Source organism: Eschrichtius robustus, chromosome 2, assembly GCF_028021215.1.
Source record: "Eschrichtius robustus isolate mEscRob2 chromosome 2, mEscRob2.pri, whole genome shotgun sequence".
Classification (NCBI taxonomy): domain Eukaryota; kingdom Metazoa; phylum Chordata; class Mammalia; order Artiodactyla; family Eschrichtiidae; genus Eschrichtius; species Eschrichtius robustus.
The window spans coordinates 145,717,227-145,734,120 of NC_090825.1; the positions used below are offsets into that span (position 1 = coordinate 145,717,227).

The window sequence follows — 16,894 nt, forward strand, 5'->3', positions numbered from 1 at the left end:
TAGGAGGCAGAGCCCGCCTTAGAACCTGGATCTCCCTTGCTCCAAAGCCCATGCCTTTCTATTCTTTCATCCTCCCCAGTTAGCAGGATAAAATAATTAGTAAACATCTGAAATTGTGCTCATTGGGATTTTGCATAAAATGGTTAGAATAGCTAACACATCTTCAGTACATTGTATTATTCCCCCATTATTTCCTCTAACTTTCCCACTGGCCCTTTGAGATATGTTCTATTATTGTCCCCATTTTACAGATGAGGAAGCTGAGGCTCAGGGAACTCAGATAACTTGTCCACAGACTCACAGCTAGTGAATGGAAGAATTTAGTCTCAAGTTGTCTGACCTCAGAGCCTGCATTTTACTCACTAAGCTCTCCTCTCTGCCTGCTCAGATCTTTAATAATATCGTTTAAAAGAATGAGCCCATGCAGTTCATGTAACCTGTTCCTTCACTTTATAGACTTGGAAACTGAGGGTGGTCTAGGACTCATCCCGGGCACAGAGCTCACAGAAGTAGAGATGGAATTGGTACTCATTATACATTTATGCCAGGGACGGTCACTATCAGAGTCACCTAATCAGGGCAGCCTAGACCTTCCCCAGATGCCTTCCCCATCACTCCCCACGTTCACCCTTCATGTTCCATGGGCAGGCCCCATAGCTTGTCTGGGGCACACATTCAAGCACATCAGAGGGGAATTTTACTACAGGCCAAATTGTTTAAGTTTTCAAATAACTGAAGAAATATCCCATACCTCTACCTCACCAATGTGAGTGTTTAGAATCGTTCTTCTGCACTAACTAGCAGTTGCTTCTCACGCTACCTCCTTCTTCTGGCTCTCAAACATACAGATGTCAGCTGAGCTCAGCCTTAAGATTAAAAAGGATCTTCCCAGTTAAAAGTGCCTTCCTCATCTCTTTTCTTCTACTGCTCTGATTAAATCACCTCCTTCCAGCATCTTCATAGCCACAGCCTAGGAGAAGCTCCCATCTCATAGTGGAATCATAGCCGTCATCTCCTAACTGGGTTCCATGTCTCCAGCTGAGCCCTCCTCTGAATCATCTATTACATGCCCCGGGAAGAGACAAGATGCAGGTTTTCCCTAGTGTTCTCCCTGGTGAACTCACTTCACCAACACTCTCAGACTCCTTAGAACGGCTCAAAGCATCCTTCACAATTGTGACCAGTCACTGTGGTCTTTTTACTTTTTACTTCCCCATGTATACGCCACAGCTGCTCTGACCTACTTGCAGTTCCAGTAAATGCACTGGTGCCATGCCTTCACAATATAGTCCCCATTTCTAGAATGTACTTTAACCATTTTTCATCTAATGATGGGCATTTTTCATCACACCTAATGCATTTCAAGATCCAAGTTAAGTTCCCTTCTTCCCCAAAGTCTTTCCTAATGCCATTTCTTGATTTTAAAACTCTGTGTGGACCAAACTTAACGTGTCTGCAGGCTGACTCAGGCCCACCAGCCACCAATTCTCACTCCTGTATGTTAAGGTCTCTCCTTTACGTGGAACTATGGTCTTTTTCTAGAGCACCACATTTCTATAGTTATAGAAATGTTCTACATCTGTACTCTCCAATATAGTAGTCACCACTATATCTGGCTTTTGAGCCTTTGAAATGTGGCTAGTGCCTCTGAGGAACTGAATTTTTAATTTAATTTAGATTTAAATAGCCACTTGCGGCTAGAAAAAACTCTAAAGAAGAACAAGGATTCTTCAACAATAGTTGCCCCTGGAGCTAGGCGGCACCAAAGGCAAATCCTTATTCCTTTCTTTTTCTTCACCCTTCCCTGTGAGGGAAGCCGGAGAGTCATATTCTCCTTATTTGAGCTACTCTGGCAGTCTACCTACACATGCCACTTTTCAACCTCCTACTTCATTGACCTACTTCCCTTTTATCATTGTGAGCTCTGAGACTTTTAGAGCGAGAGAAAGGACCTCAGAGGACGTCTAGAGTAGAGATCTCAAACTGGTGGCCCCCAGACTAAATGTAGCCCAGAGATATGTTCATTTTGGCATTTACAATATTTGAAAATATTTGAGCAACATTTAAAAATTGAGATACATTGCATAAAACGGATATTTCTTGCTACTTTTGTTAAGTTCGAAGACTGGGCATCACTGGGTCCAGGTTGACTGGAGCTGAGTAGTTGCTGCTCCCTTTGGATGGAGACTATGATTCCAATTTGCCACAGTCTCCACCACTCCCTGTTGTTCACCAACAATGAGGCTTTGTGCTGATTACCTCTTTTATCATCATAATCGTGCTATTATTTCTCTTACAGTGGAGAAATCGTTCTCCATATCCATGCTTTATTCAAAGGTGGAAAAATGATAGGGCTTTGTATTTTTCAACCTGACCCATTTCACCCATTTCTATCAGCTGTCTGGCTCCTATAAGCATTTGCGTGTAGGGGTCCCACTAGAGGGACAGAAAACACATGGTACAATAGGCACACTGCAACTTCCCGTTTTAGCACCTATGTCACATGTAAGAAATGGCCCCCCTTTCCTCAGAATTCTTCTCAACATGATGCCCGTGACAGCCATTCCAAGCAGTCAGTACTGACAGACAGAAGGAAGTTCATTGCCATCCTTCATCGGGTCCAACTCTCTCATTTTACTGAGGTCCAGAAAACTTAAGCAATGACTGAGTTGGTGATGACACCATGATGAAATCTCAGATCTTTGATTCCAGTACTATTTTCAAAGGCCAACCCACCCCACTGGGAAGAGAGGAAATGAAAACGTGGTCCAGAGTCAGGCTTATCTTTGGCAAGAGCAGCCAATACACCAGCTGGGCTAGATCTGTTATTTCTTTTTCTCAAGTCATCTTGTAACTTCTCTTCCCTATACCCTGTCCTTGCCTTCACCCTTCCTCCTCATTTTCCTATTTCAAACCAACAGTGGTAGATAACTGACTCAGCTCCCCCTGGACTACTCCCCATTCTACCCAAGGAACGAGGGGGTATACTTACGGCACCCGGAGCTTAGGGAACTTCTGGATGTCATTCTCTGCCAGGTTCTGAAATGAAGACAGCAGTAGGTTACAACCCACAGGAAAGGGTTCTGGGCCTGGTGAGTAGAGTATGGTATGAAACAATAGGGAACAGTGGGGACTGCAGCAAACTGCAGGGTACACCCCACTCACCCATCCAAAGCGGGCAGCTTCTAGACGGTGCATAAAAGCCTGTGGGCCTGGTGTTGCCAGATCTTTTTCAAAGGGAATCCCGAAACCTGGATCTTATATGAAATGTCCTGAGTTCTAAGTATGGACAAATAATTTTAACTGAAGCAAACAGCAAACACTATGAGAGCCAAATCTGTGGGACCACACAGGACTTGTTTTGTGGGCTGAACTTGGCCATGTCCTGACATCTTTCTTAGACTCTCACCCCAGACTTCAGGGCCCCTCTCAGCAGCCGTATGGAGCAGCTATGCGAAGCCAGCCTGGAGGAGGAATCTGTGCCCTTATAACACCATCACACCCCAACCGCCTCTTTCACCAGGGTTATTAGTAGAATTCTCTAGATGTAAGGATGCAATAGAGAGGCTGTCCAGAGGGAGCCAAGAGGGGAAAGGAGAAAGAAACTCATATTTGCGAAGAACTGACTTTGGGCCTCTCCTTACAGCATCTTGATTAATCCTCACATCAACCCTGTGATGTAGAAACTACCAGCATCGTCCCCATTTTAGTGAGAAAGCTGTGGCCCGGGGTTGTAAGGGGATTCCAGCTTGTAGGTGGTGGAGCTGGCGCTGGGACCCTGCTCTGTGGCCTCCATTGTCTATTTTCTTCCTGCAAGCTTCACTCTTATCATGTCCAAGCCCTTTGAGGGTCCCAGTGGCCCGTGCTGGGGGCAGGTGGTAAGAGAAGAAGGCACCCGAAAGGGAGGAGGAAGAAAAGAGAGTGGGCACACTCTCCATAGAACCAATGCCGAGGCAAAGAAGGGGCCTCTTTAACATTGTAATTGAGGCCAGAAGCCCAGTGGTTAGAGCGGGAGCTCTGGAGTCAGACAGGCTGGTTTGGAATCTTGGTTCCTTCACTTAGCAGCTGTCTGACTTGGGACAGACGCTTAGTCTCTCTAGGCCTCGGTTTCCTTATCTGTACAATGGGAACCATAATAATATTAATAGCCCCGTTTCAGGGGTTGTGAGGATTGAATGAGATGACATATGTCCTGTGCTTGGCTCAGTGCCTGACATACCTTTTGTGAGTGATAAATGGGGGTTAGGTGAGTAATTTCTGTCCCGGGGGAGGGAGCAGCTGGGGTCTGGCTGGCTCTTGGACGTTAGTGTCTTTGCTTCTACTTCCGCTCTGGGCTGGGAGCTGCCTGGCAGGTTGTTGGCTGCCTTCTGAGATGAGTTGGGCAAGCTTCCTTTTAAGCACAGGGGCTGGGGCATCTTAGCAATGTGCTTATGGCCTCATCTGCTCCAGCTCTTAGGAGCAGTGTCTGACCCAGCTCCCAAATCAGACCCTGCAGCAGGGTTGGGGAGGGAGTTTGCCAAGAGTCTTGAGACAGTCAGGCTTTTGGTCAAAATTCTTAACTTCTTTTCTTTTTTTTTTGCATCACTGAGCCATGGTATCCCCTCCCTCCAGAGCCACCTCCTTCTCAGGGAGGATACCAAAACTCTTGTTCAGAGTGTGGCATGATGAGTGGAGGGCTTCCTGGGAGTTGCCAGAGGGATGAATGCTGAGAACTGGGCAGTTTCTGTTCTGCTGAGTCAAGGACATAAGCTGAGGGAATTTCAGGAAGCATGTGAAGGAGAAGGTGAGCATGTGAGCATGGCTGGAGACATAGAGGCAGAGGATATTAGGAAAGACAAAGGCCTTTAGAACAGGCATAAGAATTGGGAGGAAAGATGGAAGACGGTAAACACAATTTTTGGAGAACTTTGCTATGTGATGTAACCCCCTCCTCCACCTCCTTCAAAGACCTTTAGCAAAGTCTGGAAACTCTGGGTTACTTGTACAATGACTTGGAGTTAGACTTGTGGCTTTGCAGGAGTATGCTTATATGCTGAGTGTGTCCTCAAGAGGGACACGAGAGAAAGGAAAGCTGAGAATTGCACCCCACCTGCAGAGGCAATGTGGCAGGTGCTGCTGCTTGCCTACCCAATATCCACTCTCTTTCTCCCTTACTGATGGGACCTGGATTTTGTTCAGGGCAGTAAATGTGCCCAGTTCAAAATATTTAACACCCTAGACTCCCTTGCATATGGCTGAGGTCACCGGACTCCATTGCAGCCAGTGAGATATAACCTGAAGTCTAATTGGATAAAGCTTTTGGGAAAGTTTCCCTGAAAATAAGGGGGAATGCATGCCCCATGCATTTCCGCATTTTAAATTCTTTGCCCTTCCCCGCTTCCTCCTGCCTGGAATGCAGATGTGATGCCTGGAGATGGAGTAGCCATCTTGTAACCATTAGGACAGAAGCCACCAATGGTCTCCATTGGCTGGGTGGGGCCTGAGTTCTTGATGACTTCCTTTAGCAGCTCACCAGCCTCGAGTGCCTAACTCTAGATTTCTTATCACTTGAGAAAGATAAGCCTCTATTTGGTTAAGCCACTGTGGTTCAGTTTCTGTTTCATGCAGCCGCATACCTTTCTAACTGACACAGCTTCCAAGCACATGGCCTCCTCTTCTTCAACCTTCTGGAAGCGCAGCACCCCTATTCCCTCACCAGACTTCTCAATGGAAAACAAATTGGCAGCAAAACAGATTCAAAGGACCTGCTAGATCCTACACTGAAGAAAAGAGGAAGGAAGGAAGGAAAGAAGGAAGGAAGGAAGGGAGGGAGGGAGGAAGGGAGGAAGAGAGGAAGGGAGGAAGGGAGGGATGAGGGGAGGGAGGGAAGGAGGGAATCAAAGAAAGAAAGAGGAAGGGAGGGATAGAGGGAAAAAGACTGGGGTCTTCCACTTCTGCTTCTAATAGCAGAATGGTCCTGGATATTATAAAGCTGGAAAGGGTGAGATATAACCTGAAGTCTAACATCTCATATAGATGAGATAATACAGCTCAGATCAGAGCCCAAGTTGTACCCAGAGCACCTGGGGCGGAGAGTGGTCTCAGCAGAAGCTGCCGGGTCAGGCCTGGGTTCTGCTCCCCGCTCTCCTGGCTCCTCGAGCCCCTCTTTCCACTTCTTCCTGTTCACACAGTGATTAGAGCATGCAGCGTATGCTGTCCTAACAGGCCTGAAGCTCACAAGGGGAGCGTTGGGGGGACTCCCAGAGCTGGGAGGGATTGTCACCCACTCCCACCCAGTCCAATGTGCTCTGTTAACAGAGGAGGGAACAAGGAGAAGCTCAAGGAGGGCAAGTGCTTATTCAAGGTGACCCAGGGCCTCAGGACCACAACTGGGACCGTCCTCAAGAAAGATGTCTTACTCTCTTTCGAATCAGCCCCGAGAAGTCTCTGTTCTCCGTGCTAAAGGCATCAGAAGGAAATACTCAGATTTAGCAGTAATTTGCAAGAAGAAGAACAATAAAACCCCCAGAACTCTATTGGCTCAAAGCTCAGTATAAAGAAATAACATTGTTAAAAACTTATGCATGGTTATATTAAATTAAATGTGTGCTTTAGTCCAATTACTAGGTGTGTGACTTACAATAAGTCACATCACACCTCTGTACATGTTTCTTCAATTGCAACTGAGGTGGTTGGAGCCTTCCTGAAGATAACTTCCTGCTATAAAACAAGCTTCTGGAAGGCAGAAAACACATCTTAATCATCTCTATATTCCCAGCACATGGCATGGTCTGGTATGTAAAAGGAGCTCAGGAACATGCTTGTCAAGTGAATGACTGAATGATTTAGGTGGGACAGTGCATAAACATGTCTTACATGGCACATGAAAACAAAACTCAGACCAAAAGGGGCACAGGTTTGGTCTCGGCATGAGACTTAGGAACTGACCAGAAAGGAACAGATGACTATGGGTGGTAGTGAGCTCACTATCACTGAAGGAATTCAAGAAGCTCTTGGTGGCAGAGATGCAATACAGGAAATGGATTGGTGTGCTGGGTGGAGAACTAGAACATGCGCCCTCTCTGGGCCCTTGCAACCCTGAAGTCTCGTGGTTCAGTTCCCTCACTGCTGCTGACTAGGTCTTACAAGGAAACACAGCTTAACTTGTCCCCCGACTCCAAATCCAATTTGGGAACATCTACCCCATGAGACCTTTGAAGTCTTTTTCCTACTTCTTTTTTAAATGATGAAGAAACATGACCAGAAGGGATAGACTGGTGCAGCCAGGGTCTCTGTTACCCATTGGCAAAGGTGTCATTTTAGGGGAAATGCTCAGACCACCTCCCCAGCCACTACCCAGTGCCTCTAACTCCACCAATTAGAGCTGCATCCCTTTCTCTGTAATGACTTAGTCCTTAATATACAGCTGCATGTTAGTCTTACACTTGAAATTTTTTGCAATATAATGGAGTGGAGAAAGCCATACCACATGTGTGTTTAATTGGCACAAAACCAACTATGTGAATTTAGTAGAGAAAGAGGGACATATTGAAATAAGGAGGGTGATTCTACCCTTTATTCTAGTCAGTGAGTATGTACCCCAGAGTGAGAAGTAGAAAAAGAGAATCTTCTATTCTCCCATATGATCTTTTTTCCCCTTGGCCTTCTCAAAGTATGAGTGGTATTTGAATAGATTTTCAAGAGGTGTGTGTGTGTTAACTATAATTGGATTCCTCCTTATACCTTGACTTTAGAATGTACCTTGCTATGAGTGAAAAATCTGGGAGGTATCCTAAATAAGAGGATCCTGAGAGGTGATGAGAGAGGCATTCATACAAAACTGAAGAAGGCCACGGGCTGTGTGGCAATCCTGAAGACAGGCATTGCCCCTGGGCATCCCCAGGGACAGGGTAGCCCAGCTGGCCCTGCAGCCATTGATTAAAGTGCAGGACAGCTTTGGTCTCAATGTGTCGGACTAGCCAGCGCTCACCAAAAACCGCGGCCCGTCGATGTGATGTTTCTTCACAGCCTTTTCACAGTCCTTGTAGTTCAGCTGAAAAAGAGGACGGGAGGTGCTGTCAGTGCGGGCAGACTCATGCCATTGGTCCCCATCCCTCGCCTGCCCCAGAAGCTTAGCAATTTGTGGTACTTGTGGCTAGCCAGGCCCCCCCCTCCCCTCCCCTGTCTAACAGAGGGGCCCCGTCCCTACCTCAGCCCTGCTTTCACTAACTAACCCCTTGGGACTCTCTGAAATGGAGAAATTGCCTGTCTAAGGCCTTGGGGCCAACCCCTAAGGGCTGGGGCACAGAAAGAGCACCTTCAGAGTTTCAAAGGGCTGGCCATACGCTCCCCTGGCAAGCAGAAAAGAGCTGAAAGAAGAAAATAAATAGCATCCGTCATCTTGCTGCCCAAAGACAACCTCGGTGAAAATGGTGGTGTCTTTCTTTCAGTGGTTTTTCCTAAGCATCTTTCTAAACATAATCGAGGTTATCATTTGTATTCAATCTTGTTACCTTGACTTTTCCTCCTGAAAAATACAGGCACTGCCTCATGTTACTGCAAACTGATTTTGAAAATTATTTGAGTTTGCTCCCTATTGCTGAACATTTAAGTTGTTTCCCAAACTGCTGCTCCAATAATGATAATACAAACTTCTAGCAACTACTGAACACTTGCTATATGGCAGGCACTGTTCTAAGTATTTAAACCAATTTTACGTCATTTAAGCCTCACATTTTTCAAATGGAGAGTCAAAGGCACAAAGAGTCAAGTAACTTGTACAAGGTTCCATGGGTAGGCAGGTGACAGAGGTGACAACCGGGCTTCAGAGCAAGGAATGGTCTCCTTTTAGTTAATAACAGTATAACTTACATACAGTAAGTGAACAGATTTAAGTGCAGCTTAACATACCAGATCAAAAAACATCATGGATATTCTTTTACATACAGCTTTTCCTTCTATTTTATATAGTTGAAGTTAGATTCTCAAAATAGAATTATAGAATCAACAGGAATGATCATTTTTAGGGCCTGGTTACTTTCCTAGAGTCACATCAACTGACAATTGAAGCAGGTGTCTGTTTCACCTCGCCCTCAACAGCATAAGCATTTGTATTTGAAATATCTCTAAATTTGATGTTTCTAGATAGAGTATTTAAGGTAAAATATTTGTCCTTGAGAATTCTAGCTTCTCCTCTCAAGTATGGGTCTCACAGTTTGTGGCAGCCTTCTTTTGGGGCAAACTTAAAATCATGACCTTTTCTTATGGCCAACAAATCTAAAGAGTGAGAGCAATTGTTGTAACCTCATGGCCTGACAGGGTAGGATGAATATTAGAAAGCTCGGAAAAAGCGATTTAGCAGTCATATAGAAAGCAAGCAGTCTCTGCAGGGCCCCAAACACCCCTTTTATGCATATGCTGTGCGGTGGCATGGTTCTTGGAATTTTCGACTGCCTTTAATTCATCATTTTAACTGTCCTCATTACCAGCTGAATCTCTGATTTTGCAGAGTGCTGACTTGGACTCTAGATAGACAGACAGTCCTGCAGACTGGGGCCCGCCTGGGAGTTTGATTCTGAGCCAGTAATGTCTAGGCCAGAGGATGAGACTCTGTTCTTTTAGCATATACTTAGACGATTCTTATGAGTGCCCAGCTTTGGTTGGCGCTGGTCTAGAGCAGGTACCTGGTGCTGCAGATGGGACCACTGAGGCCCAGAGAGGGGAAGGGACTGGCCTAAGGTCACACAGCGAGTTGGGGACACAGCTAGGATTAGAATTTATGGCTCTGAGCCAGAGTCTTCTCCACTGCACGGCCCAGGGATGCCTTCCTGCCAAGTCAAAAGGAATTGGAGGAGTTAAAGAAATAGAAAACATGACCTCAGTCCTCAGGGTCTTATGTTCCAGACGGAGGATGAGCTGCATGTATTTGAGACAGTAAGACATCAAGGCCCACTGGTCTGCATGGAGTCCCCGGCTAGGGCCCAGTGAATAGAGCACGAGAAAGGGAAGACTGAACATGAATTGGCCCCCTGTCTCTGCTGGAGGCCTCACACACGTATTTCCTTTATTTCTCCCAACAATCCCATGAGGTTAGTCACTGTTACTATCTCTGGCTTACTGACGAGGAAGCCGAGGCACAGAGGTGAAGTAAAAACAGGAGGGTCACCAAGCTAGCAGGTGGCAGAGCCAGGATCCAAACCAAGGTGCGTCTGACTCCAGAGCTGGCTGGGGAGGTGCCTCCAAGGGGGACCTGGCCCCAGTGCTTCATTAGAAATTACACCTGCTAATAGGACTTTTGCTGGCTAAGATCCATCCCAAAATGACTCCACGGTCAGTTGTCTTTGAGTTTTCTCTCTGGGGGAACTGAGATGCTCAGGTTTGAGGGATGTCTACCTGGGTCTGTGGGTTCCTGGATCACAGGTGCCCCTCAGTCTCCTCGTTCCTGCCTTCAGTCCCTTCATGCTGGGAGGGGAAAGCTGTCCAGGTTCTGTGGACTTGACCTGGAGTCTGGGGTCGCCAAGAAGAAAATCCTCCCTTCCTCCAGCTCAGGCAGAGGGCCGTCCTCCTGAATCAACCCTGACCTGCAGTCCAGCTCTCTCTACTAAGGGGAACTTTACCCTTGGATTCTGCAGCTGCTGTACTATTTGTGTAATTCTCCTTCCCACATTGGAGAGGGGCCTATCTGTGCCTCTCAGCCCATCCCCAGGTATGCCTTGCTAATTCTCAATTCTTTTCTCCTTTCTTTATTGAGGTAATATGCCGCTGTATAGCGTCTTAGCAAATTTCACTTGTGGCCCTAATTTATTTGGTCTACATTTAAGAAAAGTATTTAGAAACCTCTTTCAAAAGTCAGTTACCTCATTGATCTTTGCACCCACCGTGCTGAAACCTAAGTGTATTATGACCTTTTCATGAGGGAAAAATAACAGAAACGAGATGCACAAAAAGCAGCAAATAACAGGATCTGTGGGCTGTGCCTCTATCATGCCACACCCAATTCAACATTTTCACATTTTTCTTAGGGAAGAACAGTTGTGACAGGAAATACCTTGGTACCATATGGACCCCAAGTTAGACTGTGTGACCCTGGGAGCTTATTCCATCCCAGGAAAAACAAGAAGTTGACTTAGATAACCTCTCAGGTCTTGGCCTAAATCTTATGTTTGTGATAATCTGGAGTAACAACTGAATCTGATGCCAGCCTCCAGAGGTGGGAGTGTTAGAAGCTCAATTGTCCCTCACGAGACATCGTATCACTTGGACAGGGATAGAGGGTCCCTGAGTCATGTGACTTGGGATCTGCCCAAGCAGACATGTGACCTGTGGTCCCACCAGCAGATGACCAAACACAGGGATCCTTGAGCACCTTCAAGGCAACACTCAACTCGGCCACAGCTTGGCCCCTGACCCTTCCTGGCCAACCTTCTCCTCTTCAGGGGCCTCGGTGTCCCCAGCTATTGTCTGAGGCTCATGTCAGTTTCCCAGCCTGCCTCATAAAGCTCCAATGACACTCTGTCCAGGTAAGGGCTTGAACAGCCCTCTTTCAAGGTCATGAGCAATGACTTGCCCTGACGCCATCTCCAGCATCATTCATCACAGCCTCCAACCTTTCCTTTCTTCTCTCCTACCCTGAGGACTCCATGTCTCCCCTTTCTAACAAGTGGCCTTGATCTCACTAGTTGTTACAGCAGTTCTGAGCCTCAGAGCAAGGACTTTGAAACCAGACAGGTGTGACTAGAATCTCACCTCTGTCACATGTAGTCCCTGGGGCTTTGGGCCGGTTAGCCTCCTTGAGCTTATTTTGCAGCTGAGCCGGGAGGACAGCAACCTTGGAGAGGCTTAGATGGGACTGCGCCTGAAGAGCACAAACTCGAGCCCTGGCACATAGTAGATACTTGTCCCTCTGAGGGCCTCCCGTCTCCCCAGAACGCATTGCCGGAGCACTCAGTGGCGCTCACTCAACTGGCGAGGTTGCCCGGGATTGGAAGTTCCACTGCTATCTTTCACGCCTCTCATGTTCTGCCCGGACTCCATCTTCAAGCCTCTGCCCAGCCCTACCACCCACAAAACAGCAAGGCTCACCTTCTTGAAATAGTCTGCAAGGGTGTCAGGGTCCCAGGCCAGGACCTCGGAGCGAAAGGGCACGTTCCTGAATGCCATGGTTGCTCTCCTGGGACGCAGCTCACCGACTGAGCATGGGTGTTGCACCCATGGACAGAGAACCCCAAATCCAGAGCGTGGAGGTGTCTTCAGCTCTTCCAACTCCCGGGTACCCTCTGGAAAAGCTCTGCTGGAGCCGATGTCCTTTCTGCTATAGCCAGATCCCAGAAAGCAACGGCTTCCTCTGAGAACAAATATGGTCTCTTCTCAGAAAACGACTCAGCAAGTTTCCTTTACCACTTCCTCTGCTGGGCTCTAAATAAGTAAACAAGGAAGCCCAGCTCTGGGGGCTTGAGAGGCAGAGAGAGCTACAGGCTGGTAATTCCCCACTGGCCCCATCCACCCCAGCCCAGTGGGAGGGGCGATGGAGAGAACTTAGACTCCAGTGGGAGTCCAAATAGGTTTCCATTAAAATCCCTGGCATCCATATGTCTAAACCACATTACTTCTTGGCTGGGTCTTTGCAGATGAAAATCTAATTTGACGGTTGACCTAAAATATAGACCATCTCCCACATCAGTGAAGGGGAAGGAGCATGACCTTTTAATGCTTTCCAACCACCCCTCAGTTTCTCTCAAATGGATAAACTTGAGCTTCTTTCGCTGCCTCCTTATAGTTATTACAAGAGGATCCTCTGTGAGCCAGTGAGTTGGGCACCCAGGACTGAGAAAGGGGATCCACTGGGCAGAGCCGGGCTTAATTTCTGCTCTGACTCTTTCCATGCTGGGCAACCTCAGGCAAGGGCTGAAACTCTAGGAAGCTCAGTTTCCATATCTGAAATACAGGAACAGAAGAATTGCTTCATATGCACATAAAACTTAGATGCATTTAACTAGACAAACTTAAGGGAAAAAAGTTAAAAGAAAAAAATACCGATTGCTATTGATGCTGCCATATATTCTAGTCACTATTGTTCCCACCGTATGTTCTACTTACTATTTATTCCTCCACATATTCTATCTAAAGAGCATATCCCTGGAGACAGGAGATGGGAATCTGGGTTCTCTCAGTCTGTGCGCTTCCTATATCTGAGCATCTCCCTGACTGAGGGTGAGTCCAGTGTCAAAAGCAAACTCATTTGTACAACTTCACAGCCTCCAAACACAAGTTCACTGCTCATCTAGTGCTGCATGCCCAGGCACACACAGATGACCGTCTGTCCCAATGCTTAAAGAAAGAACAAAGCTCTGTTGCACTTACCGAGTGATGTTAGGTTGGCCCCTGAGGTGATGTCTTCCTGAAGCTTTTTCAAGGATAGCTTTGGCCATGAGTTTCCTTCTTAGACACAATCTAAGGACCCTCACTGTAATGTACCAGCCTCGCAAGGTCGTTGTGTAAATGAGATCTGCACATTGTCCCGGGCCAAGCACATTTATGGAAGTGGTTCATGAACCTGAGCTGATGTCATCCTCACCTCAGAGGGTGCCAGGGGCATCGACTGAGGCAGCCTAGGCCGAGCACTCCTCACAGGGCTGGTACCTAAGAGCTCTCAGCAACTGACTGTGCTCTAGAAAGCATGGCCTGCTGTTCAAAACTCTGCCGCTGGTGGGAGAGGTCACTTCACTTTTCAAATCCCCAGAAGAGCAGCAAATGATAAAAAACCATTTGAAAAGACAGGAAGAGAGAATAATCGCCTCCAAGTAAGGCAATCAAAGAAAATATCACGGAATTAGCTGGGATTTAAGCAGGACCTTGGAAGATGCAGCCGAGGGAGGACATTCTGAACCTGTGTGTGATATATGGTGTGCGTGTGTGTTGGGTTGTACTTCATGAGCAAAAAAACACACCACACCTGTGGAAAGGAACATTCAAGATCATCCTTAGAAGGAGAAGCAATTTCTTTTAATGATGTTCACCCACACTCACAAGAATGCAAATCTATAGAAAAGCAGAAGTTGGAATTAAGGTATAGCTAAATATGCGGCTCTTTTGGAAGAATCATCCAATAAATGTGGCCAAGATGGACAATCTGTAGAGCCCATTTGGAAGAGAGACACAGCAGTTAAGAAACCTGGATGACAGTGAATCCTTCACACGTGCCAAGGAGTGGGCTAAGGACTCTGCACTAATTGACATTTAATTGTTGGCACTATTACCACTCCTACTTTACAGAAGAGAAAACTGAGGCTCAGCGAGGTGAAGCTCCTCGCCCCCCTTGCACCCAGCAAGTAGGTTGTGCGGCCAGGTCTTGTCTGGAACTCTGAGCCTAGAGCCCCTGTCCTTCACCTCTCTGCCACCTCGGGGCTCTGAGATGTTACGTAAATTGCACAAGGTGGAGCAGGGGTTCAAACCCAGCTCTGTCTCCACTCTGTGTAATTTCCTCTCTATCAGTCTGTCTTCCACAAAGAGCAGGTGAGGTTGGCAATTAGGAGCAATTAAGAAAAGGATACGGCACTTTCCACAAGGCAGGACTTTGGTGCGTGCACCACCCCCCCCCACAGGGTCACAGGCCCCTTCCCCAGAAAGGACAGCTGAGCCGGGAGACCAGATGGCACAAGGGGAAGCGGCTTGCTTCAGCTTGGAGCCTTTACGCTTCCCCAGTCCTCGGTAATTTCCCAACACTCACGAGTTTCACATCTCCTGTTGCTGGTTGGAGGGTTCCAGAAATTCCAGGGGCAGGGCTAGTTGACCCCCAAGAGAGGCTCAGGACGCCAGGGTGACCCTCGACAGGCTGGCTCACTTGGCCCAGCCTCAGTCTCCACACCTGTAAAATGGGCGGTCATGCGAGCAGCCTCGGGGAACGGCCCACAGCAGAGGGTATGCCATGGCGAGGAAGGCTGGGGCCACCTCACAACGATCCTCCAAAGAGCATGGGCATTGGCTTCAAGCACGAAGCAGAGCAGAGAGTGGGGAGCAGGTAAGGCACAGTGATGTAGAGCCATGGCCTCGGGGGCGGATACCTTCTCCCATCTCTGTCTCCCCCAGGCAGGTGGGGAAACCCAGAACTCATGAAGAAGCAAATTAAAAGGTTTAGTGGAGGTCTTCTCAGGCTTTGTAATCTCTGTCTGCAGGTTAGGAAGGGGGCAGTCTGTGCACACTAAGAACAATGTCATATCAGTACACGGGGACAGGGGCTCGTGGCGTAGACAATCTTAAATATGCATCCAACAGAGCCTGTGGATAAGAGAGCAAATCTTGCAGGGAGTAACATGTCAGATTTTTAGATCTTAGAGACAAAAAATGGATATGGGAACAGCACACTGCACCCCAGAGTTGGGGGGAGGATCTCCCAATATCCCCCCCTGCCGCACCCCACACCGTCCAGACTTGAAGCTGTCTCTTTTTCCTGCTAACCTGCAGAAGAATTAGATGAGGAGATAACTGCTTTTCTTCACAGCTAATCGTAGAGGTGAGAAAAATATGCAATTTATTAGAAGAGTCTTGTGGGTTGCAGCCTCTGGGGGCAGGGGAAGGAGTTGTCACTTAGAGACCGGGAGAGATGGCAAGTAGGGACTTCGGAGGAGAGAATGTATTGACCTTCTTAGGAGAGCTAAAGGTGGAAGGGAGGATGTGCTTATTTTGATGTGATTTGGACAGAGGGTGTTGCCTGGGGGAGAGAGACAAAGGTGGTGGCATGTGGCTCAGAGGAGGTGGCGTCTAGGGACCCCGCGAACCATGGAGAGAATGCCCTCATGTGGGTTCACTCCAGTCTCACCCCCACCAAACTTGTATCACCTGAGGCCGAGGTGAATTGCTACTGGAACTTTCCTTAGGGCCTCTGTGGGTTTGTCTATAGTGGGGACAAGAGCTGCAGCTGTCACCTTCGCAGGGAGGGGACCATTTTCCCCTCCACTCTCAGAGGCTGGCAGTGGAAGCACCATCTGTGTGGAATGCTTCTGGACGACCAAGGGCTCCACCCACACAGGAGGGTCCAGCCAGGAGAGCCAGGAAGGGGCCCTGACCGTTCTGCTGACTGGAGACAGCTCCATGCACCTGGCAGCCATACACTAAGACAGAATTTGGGGACCCTGCCTGGGAATGCGTGTGTCAGGAGGGACCGGCCTGCCACACAACCATCCCAGATGTGCAGGGGCCGTCCTCACCATCACTCCTGGAGGCTGGGGGAGGTGGGGAGGGATGGGGGGAGGGGCTCAGGCAAGCCCCGGGCAACCCTTCTCCAGACCGCACTGCACTCTGTGTCCTGAGAGCCACCCCAGTCTGGACACGGTCCCCACCCCCCCCACACACGCAGCCTGGGATATGCAGGAGGAAAGCATGAACCAGCTGCTGCATGTGGGACAACGAAGAGCAATATTTTCCACTTCCTCAGACCTGACAATTTCATTCGTTTCAAAAATATGTATATATATTTTTCATCCTCTCTCTGTGTCTCTCTTTCTCTGCTGTTTGGGCTGAGGTGCGTCAGAAGTTCGAAGGTGGGTGGGAGGAACTGCTTATTGGGACTTCCTGTCAAGCCTCTCTTCCTCGTCTGCCCTATTTTTCACTCGGGCAGCCTATCCCCAGATAGCTCCACTGCGAAGAGAAACTCCCCAGCTGCCCGCAAGGGTGGGTGGGTTGTGGGCAGGGGACCAGAGAGGGGAAGACAAGCTTCTCTGCTTGATAGAGGAGAAAAAAACTTGCCCCCCCACTCCCTCCACCCCCCTCCCCTTCCCCTCCCCTCCCCCTCCCCCTCTTCCTTGGGCAAGCTGGAGAAAGGCAGTGGAGGAGTGGGCAGAGTGGGTGCCAGAAAGGCAAAAGCAATTTTACCCGTAGCCCAGCAAAGGTGACCGTGGCTTACTCTGGCTGCACTCTCCCA

At 48.1% G+C, this 16,894-nt stretch overlaps 1 protein-coding gene across 1 annotated transcript in view; it reads right to left on the reverse strand.

The window, feature by feature from the left end:
• The window catches only part of LCP2 (lymphocyte cytosolic protein 2), a 45,869-nt gene extending 33,583 nt beyond the window's left edge, over positions 1-12,286 (reverse strand). Inside the window, exons 1-3 of the mRNA XM_068534612.1 lie at positions 12,061-12,286; positions 7,970-8,032; positions 2,993-3,039 (exon numbers count right to left, since the gene is read on the reverse strand). Coding sequence (XP_068390713.1) covers positions 2,993-3,039; positions 7,970-8,032; positions 12,061-12,138 — 188 coding nt within the window. The 5' untranslated portion in view covers positions 12,139-12,286. The remainder of the gene's footprint in view (positions 1-2,992; positions 3,040-7,969; positions 8,033-12,060) is intronic.
• Positions 12,287-16,894: the final 4,608 nt, after the last annotated feature.